This window comes from Populus euphratica, unplaced genomic scaffold, assembly GCF_000495115.2.
Source record: "Populus euphratica unplaced genomic scaffold, PopEup_1.0 scaffold36.1, whole genome shotgun sequence".
Taxonomy (NCBI): domain Eukaryota; kingdom Viridiplantae; phylum Streptophyta; class Magnoliopsida; order Malpighiales; family Salicaceae; genus Populus; species Populus euphratica.
This window is the reverse complement of record NW_011499908.1, coordinates 512,319-521,015: the sequence shown is the minus strand read 5'-3', so window position 1 is coordinate 521,015 and position 8,697 is coordinate 512,319. Positions and strand designations below refer to the sequence as shown.

General features: G+C 33.4%; 1 protein-coding gene across 1 annotated transcript; it reads right to left on the bottom strand.

The window, feature by feature from the left end:
* Positions 1 to 4,747, bottom strand: LOC105133600 (mucin-5AC-like). The gene is made up of 5 exons (XM_011037672.1): positions 4,019 to 4,747; positions 3,775 to 3,886; positions 2,613 to 2,727; positions 983 to 2,008; positions 1 to 654 (listed from the first exon to the last, which is right to left on the bottom strand). The coding sequence occupies exons 1-5, from the start codon at positions 4,215 to 4,217 to the stop codon at positions 403 to 405; spliced, it is 1,704 nt and encodes a 567-aa protein (XP_011035974.1). The 5' UTR covers positions 4,218 to 4,747; the 3' UTR covers positions 1 to 402.
* Positions 4,748 to 8,697: the final 3,950 nt, after the last annotated feature.

Below are 8,697 nucleotides of genomic sequence, written 5' to 3'. Positions count from 1 at the left end.
TTTTTATGTACCCGGTTCTTTTCATATTGGGATGCCAGATGAGCAACAGAACAGATATTGAGATTATGCAAGGCTGGGGGATGGGGGGAGGGGTCCATGAATTTCGATAATGAGGGGTCAACTCCTTGATGCCAATACAGAACACCCCACCTGTAGAAATGGGCCATAAAGACTGTTCTGCTAATAACTGATTTTCCTAATAATAGAACCGTGAATTACATAAAACTTAACCGCCAATCAATCTAACAAGCTTTACATCAAACATGGAGGGAAGATTTTGGTCAGTTTCTTTTTCCTGGAAATTGCTTCCTCTTTCAATTGTCAGGCTGGATAAGGACCCACAAGAAGACACACATTAGATTTAGAAATGGAGTTCATAACTGGAATGTTTGATTCTGAGCATCATCTGCCTCGTAGAGGCGACCGGCCACCTCTCTCACTGCCAATATCATCTTCTAGTTCAATCCCATCCAAACAAAGACCATTGTTGTTAATACTCACTTCTGAACTAGCATTACTGCTCGTTGCAAGAGGGGAGTCTGAAACACTAACTGTCCTGCTTCTTGCAGGCCCTGATCTCACACTGTACATCGAAGATGCTGGGATATTAGTCATCAAAGGCCGTAAATTACCAGGAATGGTGCGCCTTATGTCCTGCTCGATACAAAACAAAATCAGAATAAATAACAGAATAAAGCACTGGATTGCTTGACTCAACTTCTCCATCACTTTAGATGAGTATCCTTGCCAAGGAACCGAAAGAGAGTAATAAAATAAGAAAAAGAGTCATATTTTGTTTGACTTCAAGAAAACTGAGGCACAAATCAACATATAGAAGTGGAAGATAGTACTTGTGAATTGACGGAATAAAAGGATCTGAAGTTATCAGCTTGAAACACTATCTGGTGTGTTGCGTTCAATTACCAAGGGTTCTTGTCCTGAATTCAAAAAACAAAAAACTAACTAATTGGAATAGACATACCATGTGCCTTATGGCCATATCCAAAGATTTCTTTGAGAGTGTTCTTCCAAAGCCAGAGCTGTCTGGAGATGATGACTTCCCAGTCATATTACCACTAGGAGAGTGTTTGCCATCTTGCTTGGGAGGTGCCAGTTTTCGCATATTTATCACTCTCTCGACCATTTTGGTTCCAATAATGACAGGGCTAACATTGTCATTAATTTTTGAATGCCCACGACTAAATGCAGGAACAGAGCTCCCACTGGGGTGCATAATGCCATTGGGAGCTCGTCCTCTTGACGGGGAGCAAGATTGACGTCTTGGTCGTCCATTAGGAGTAGGCTCAACAGAGGAAGATCGAGCACTGGGTGCTCCAGGCCTACCCCTAGTAGCTGAAAGTGGCCGTTCAGGTGCTGAAGTTCTTAAATTTGGTGGAGCATCAAGTGAAAAACCAGGCATCTCAGATGGCTTCCATGGCCTAGATTTCACTGTTGGAGAAGAGGCACGTGCCATCACAGGATTCCTAGCAACTGTGGGAGCTGACTTGGTAACAGTAGGAGCTGACCTGGTAACTGAAGATGATGACTTAACAGGAGCAGCAGACAGGCTAGGTGACCTTGTTGGAGTGGATGGTCGTCGAGTGGGGGTTGCTGCCCTTGATGTAGACTTGGATGGAGGTATAGAGGGCCTTGCAGTTGGGGTTGAAGATCGTGCTGTAGACCTTGATGGCGTTGAGGATCTTGCAGGAACTGTGGACTTCATTGTAGAAGTAGTTGATTTAGCTGCAGAGACAGTCAGCTTAGCTGCAGAAATTGTGGGCTTAGATGAGGACAGGGTAGCCCTAGAGGTTGGTGTTGATGATCTTGAAGGTTTAGGACCTGTAGTCACTGTGGGCCGTCCGGTTGGTGTTGAAGGCCTAGATCCTGGACCACCTGATGATGAAGGCCTGCGCATTGCTGCACCTGAAGAGTTCAACCCAGGGGAAGAAGCTGATTGTTTAGATACCAAGTTGCCCCTTGCTACAGGCTCTGGCTGAGGGTTAGCTAGCTATGACCACAATGAACAGAATTCGCTTGGCACATTAGTTGTGAACTCATCAAAAGACCTAGAAAATTCTGAAAAGAAGATGAGAAATGAAGACCACCTTCATGATATTTGAGCAGCTTTTACTACATGAGAAGAAGCGGCAAGCATAGCTATGGCTTCAGAACTCTTTACAATTACCATAGACGCTTGAGGAGAAATTTGAGAAATTGTATCAAATGTTTTAAACTCGTTGTTTTGTTTCAAAATTGAATGTTTAAGGCAATACAATCTTGTGAAATTGAGGATCCAAGAACTCAATTCAAGTTTGGTGCTCGTCAAGGAAACAGATCAATAAATGACTATCAGAAACTTCAAGTGTTCCATAACAAACTCGCATAGTTTGATTTATTGATAATAAAAACAGATATGGGGCAATAAATCATATGCAATTGAGATGCTTCCAAACACAATCTTTTCTTTTAACTAAATCCAGGACCACAATGCACTGTGCCTGTTTGCACTTTAAACAAAATGGATTGCATAAATCAACTTTAGTAAAGTGCAACAATATGAACAAGAAAGCACTGAAGAAAGAGGGCTTAAAATTGTAAAATAGAGCTCTTACTCTAGATTTCAGAGCAGTTGGGCGGGCCTTTGGAGTACCGATCTGGTTCATAATGGTCTTTTGTGATTCCATCTCCAAAGAAGGAAAAAGAGGGGTACCAGGAGGTGTTAGGAGCCTGAAAACAGATGATAACTCTCATTAACATCAGTTTAGTGGCACTGCTCTCAGCTCGTTACATCCATGTGAAACAATATACACATGCAAGCTCCATCTATGGAATTTATTTTGTGTTCTTAGGCAACAGTACATGTCTATCTACCCACAAGCTGTGGAAATATGATCAAACTCACAAAATGACACTGGAGAAGATTGATAGTTTGCCTATTCCATAGAAATATGATCAAAACATGACAATACAACTCGAGATCTCGAGTTTTACTTTCTATACACGAGGAGAAACTGTCAGCTCTTTCCACCTTACAGAAGCCTAGCCTCCAAACAAGAAAACAGTCTAGGCCTAACCTTCTCTAGGAATCACATTTTGATGTCCATCCAGTTTATTCATATGAAAGACCGTGGCTTTGATTGCCATGACTCCAGCAGCAGAACTTTTGCATTGTTTATGGAAACTACAGATTCTATAATAGAAATCAAATTGTCACGTTACTTCCACTAAAATCTTCAGATTTCTCTTTTTCCAATCAAGAAACAGGAATAAAAGGGAGAGCATGCATGGTACAAACTGCTTGAGGATGACAGAAATTTGTCGAACAATACAAGGTATTGCAATGTTATCATCAGTCACATCTACAAAGTGCATCCACTTCGAGCAAAAGCACAAATTATTGATGACTATAAGCCACTTCTCCATCTCTTTTTTATCAATAGGTGGCCCCTTTCGTTCAAGTCTTTTCTTTAAGATAGACCCAAGCTAAACAAAGACCAAGTAAATCTACAGAAAGAAAAGCAAGTTGGAAAAGCTAAGATAAAGCGACCCAAAAAAAAACTAGGGAGGTCATTGTTCTTAAGCATGATTAAAAAGAACAATTTTCTAAAATTTCAGTCTCCAAAGGGTTTATTCAATTCGATTTACTTAATAAACTGATAATGACTCTTGAACCTTGACGAACCAAAACATCGAGATCATATGAATTCGCTAATCAAAAACTTTATCAAAAAACATCAAACCAAGAAGAGGGGAAAAGAATAAGCTTCTAGTTACCAGTCATAGTCGTTTTTATCATTCTCAGAGTTGAGAAAATCATCAGCTCCTGTTTTCCTCACAGGCGTAGAAGAAGAAATGTTAAATATAGGCAAAGTTCCATGCTTTGACCCTGCAATTTTTGGAAAAACAAAATTACTTAAGAATTTAAACCAAATAATCATCTTCGCCGGACCATAAACCTAAAAGATTAGTAACAAGTAATCTACAATAACTTTTTTTTAAAAAAAAAAAACATTGTTACCTAATGGTGCATCAAATTCTTCAGTGTTATTAATTAAAAGCAAATTATTCTGCTCCTTCTCACGCTTCTTCATTTCTAAAAATAAAGCAAGCTCTTCTTCCTTTTCTTTCATCATTGTAGCTCTTAATTGCTGCCTTTGCTTCACCACTGCTGCTTGCATTTGCATTTGCGAGTCCTGTGCCCTAAAACTACGATTCATTTTTTCAAATCTGAAGGGGAAAAAATCCCCAGCCAAAATACACTCAAAATTTCACAGATCGAAAGCTGAAACCAAGCTTCGCTTCTCACTCATGCCTCTTAGATCTAAAAATGCACTCAAAACGCAGCATTCCGTGGCTGCTTCGCTTTACAAAGCTGAGAGCTACAGAGTCAGAGCACGGCTTCAAGAGAGCTTCATTGCTAAGTCAAAGCACTAAGCGAGAAAGCTAGAGCAAGTTTCGTTGCTGGCCACAAATGAAAGCGGAGGGGAGAAACACAAATTCTAGAGTGACATTGGGAAGAGAATGTTCAATGTAGAGAGGACGAGGTGAGTGGCAGGTTTAAAGTGTAATTATGAGGAGGAGTGGAGGGTAAAATTGTCAGAGAAATGGAAGCGGTTTTTGAGTGATAATGGGGAGTGGTGGAGTGTGGTGGGATTTCTTGTAGGAGAGGACAACTGTAACTATAATAGAGACAACACAGGAGAGAGAGTCCTGCTGGTGGTTGTTTTCTTTTCTCTCACTTAAAGCCTACGTTTTTAGATTTTCTTCTTCTTTTGAAATCCTTTTTTAGGTGGATGGATTATCACGATATTACCCTTTTTTATTATTCCTTTAATGCTGTTGCTTTTGGATTTTCGGATTTGTGAGGTTGTTTTGCAGTTGTGCCCTTCACTTCTTTTATTGTTCTTGTTCTTCTCCTGCGTTCGGGGAACATCATCCTTCTGCTCCTACCTTGACGAATGACGAGCAATATAAAGTAGTTATTACTAGCTGTATTTTCTTTTTATAAGAATTACTGAAAGTATTTACTTGCAGTGTTCATTCATTATTATCATTTCCGTTTTAAAAAGTATTTTTAAAAAAAATATAAAAAATCAACCAATGATGGCTTTCAAAAATTATATCAGTTGGGGATGGTTTTGCTTTTTTATCAACCAAAAAATTCAAAAATATTTTTTTTTGTTTTTTATAAAAAAATTAAAAACAAAAATCATGAATAATACAGAACCTTCCCTTGCTTTAATACAGTGTCGTGTTAGAAAACATGAGACGGCTATTGACACCATTGCGAGCTGTTTTTAATAATAATGAACGTTTAATGTTTGTCATGAAATTTATCTTACTTGTTTGCTATTGAACTCACGGTTTCATAACATCTAATAAAGTTGAGTACCTATAGATGATTATAGAAGTGAACTTTTCTTGCATATCCCGTGAGGCTCACAGGGTGTTTATTTTTACTGCTAAAAAATATCTTTGAATTTTTTTAAATTTTTTTTGTTTTAATTTTTTTTAATGTGTTAATATCCTGACTTTAAAAATAATCTCTAATTCAATAACGAACATTACCTTGAAAAGTATAACAAGAGAATGAAACGAAATTTTTGCAATTAGTTGCCCTGGCCATATTTGAATTTCCAGCGGGCGTGAGATAAAAAAGAAAAGTTAGACGTGTCAAGTAGTAGTGACTGCACGGAAAGGGCGTGTTATCATCAAGTTACAGTAATTGTTTTTTAAATTAAATTTTATATTAAAATTATATTTTTTTATTTTTAAAATTAATATATAAAAAAAATATTAAAAAAAATTTACTTTTAGTGAAAAAATTAATTTTTAAAAAATATAATTTACACTGCATTTTCAAAGAAGCTTCTTCATAAGCTTCTGTCCAGGGCTTATTTTTTCATTTAATCATTTTATTTTTTTTGGTAATCATTAAGTAGATTCGTGTGTAATTAGATATTTTAATAAATATAAAATTATTATTAAAAAAAATATATTAACATATGTGTGGTAGACACCCATGTTCTTTGGATAATTTACGTGGCGCCTCTTGACAGTCTAGCATCAAGAGGCCATGCATTTTATGGGGCGGGACGGATACGGTTGTTCGGCGGTGGTTGAATTCCCCACTGTTCTCTGCCCTCGCATTGAGAATTGTGGTAGCTTAGCTAAAATTAGAAGTTATCCTTATATTTTGTTTTAATTTTAATTACAGTTTTTATATTTTTTTACTGCTCTTTGCATGTTTTGAATCCTTTTTTATTATTTTATTTTTTAATTCCATGTCTTAACATAACATGTGATTCTATTTCATTTTTATATTATCTATAGCTTTTTAATTATTATTTTTAATTAAATTTATTTTTTAATTTCATTTATTATCGTTTTATTTTATTTTTATATTTTTATTCTTTTAATTATTATTTTTCCTTTTATGAAATTGGTTTTATTTTTTTAATTTTATTATTTAATATTAAACCAGTTAAAAATTGAACTTTGTAGTTTTTTTCAATGAGGTGATCTCGATTTCACAACTCAGTTTATGGATAAAAAATGTTAAACTAGATTGACATCGATCTTTTTTATTTTATTCTTTTACATCATTTTTTTTTATCTTATCATTCAACACTGAGTTTGTTGAATATTAAATTTTTTATTATTATTTTCTATTGGGATAACATGTCCTCGTAGTGAATTCATCGTGCTAACTTGGGTTAGTTTCGGATTTTTATATTTTTTTATTTCATCATGTTTTTATATTGAATTTGGTTCTCATTCTCCTGATTGCTCTTTTTTTTCTATGGATTATTTGTTTGAATTGATTTTTTTCCAATTTTATATTTTAATAGTTGATTATTAAGAATCGAGTTTCATTTTTTAACTTGTATTTTTATCAATATATTTTTTAACCAAACTTTGTAATTTTTTTTAATGAAGTAATTTTGATTTCATTACCCAATTTATAAGCATGGATTGTTAGCCCTGGCATTGATCTTTTTATTGTTATTTTGTTATGTCAATTTTCCTTTATGATCTCATTTTTCAATACTAAATTTATTATATATTAAGTTTTTTATTGTCATTTTTGTTTACTTTTCACGGGGATAACTTGATCTCATAATTTGAATCGTGAATTCACCGTATTAACTCTAATAAACTTTAAACTTTTACATCATTTTATTTCATTTTGTTTTCATATTAAATTTAATGTTTATTCTCTTAATTACTTTTTTTGTCCCCGTTCTAGATCACTTGTTTAAACTAGTTTTTTTTCTTCAATTTTACCATTTAATAGTTGATTAATTGTGAATTGGACTTTGCTGTTGTTTTTATGACTTGTATTTCAATTATTATTTTTTAATATGTTTTTATATTAAAAAAAATAAATTTTTTAAAAAGTTCATCATTCAATATTGGATTGTTAAAAATTAGGTTTTATATTTTTTCATGCAATGATCCTAATCCTGTGACCCTGATCATGGATATAAAATCTCAAACCATATTGACATTGATCTTCTTCTTGTTTTTTAATATTAATTTTATTTTTAAATTTTAGTCTTCAACATTTATTTTATTAAAATTAAGTTTCTTCATATCTTTTTCTTTTGCAACAATGACTCAACTTCATGATTTAGATCATAAATTTATTATGTTACCTAAATTAATATAATTTTTTTTTATTTTATTATTTAATATTATGCTATGTTAAACTTGAACTTTATAGTTTTCTATTTTTCTTGATCGAGGTTTTTGTACATGTCATTCACTTTTTTTACTTTAGATTGAATACATTTATTGTTGTTGCTTTTGCTTCCATATACTTGAATCAAATGATCTTATTGGCTTGATGCGGTGAGTTGTGAGGGTTTTTTTTGCCTTTAAATATGTTATTAGTGCATGAACAGTGTTTTCTAAGTTAAAAAAATCGATTTTAATTGTAAAAAAACACGAGCTGCTTATCCAGTTTAATAAAAGCTATGAAATTAAACTTCTTGCTTAAAAGAAACCTGTATAAGTCACAAGAGTTGTTGTTTTGTGAGACTGTCAGGGTATTTGGCACAACTTTTGTGAGACTGCCAGGGTATTTGGCACAACTTACTTATTTCTTTAGATATTTTTTAAAAAAGTACTATCGACTTGAACATACTACGTTGATGTTTTTTTTATTGTTTTGATATATTAATTTAAAATTAAAAAATAAAAAATAAAATTATTTAGATATATTTTCAAATAAAAAACTATTTTAAAAAACACCATATACCACAATTCTAAATCCCTTGAGTGCCGATCTGGCATCATGGTAGCTTTTTGTATTTCAAATTATTTTTTATTTAAATAGTTTTAAATTGAGAATACAAAAAAAAATATATATTCTTAATTAAAAAAACTTTTAAAAATACATTGTATTGTATTAATAAACATACTCTAACAAAATGATTAATTATAGATACTGAGGTAATTTTTGAGATGTGTTGTTTTTTAAAATATTTTTTATTTAAAAAAAAATAAATATATTTTTGATATTAAATAAAAAACAAAAAAAAACCGAAAATAAAAACAGTGATTTAAGAAAACTGATTCCAGTACCGTACCCGGGGCGGAGTCATGTTACTTGTCCAGGTAAGTAGTACTTTACTCTTCTGTCCTTTTCCTTCGAGGCACTGGATCGCAGCAACTTTAAAAATAGCGGATGCC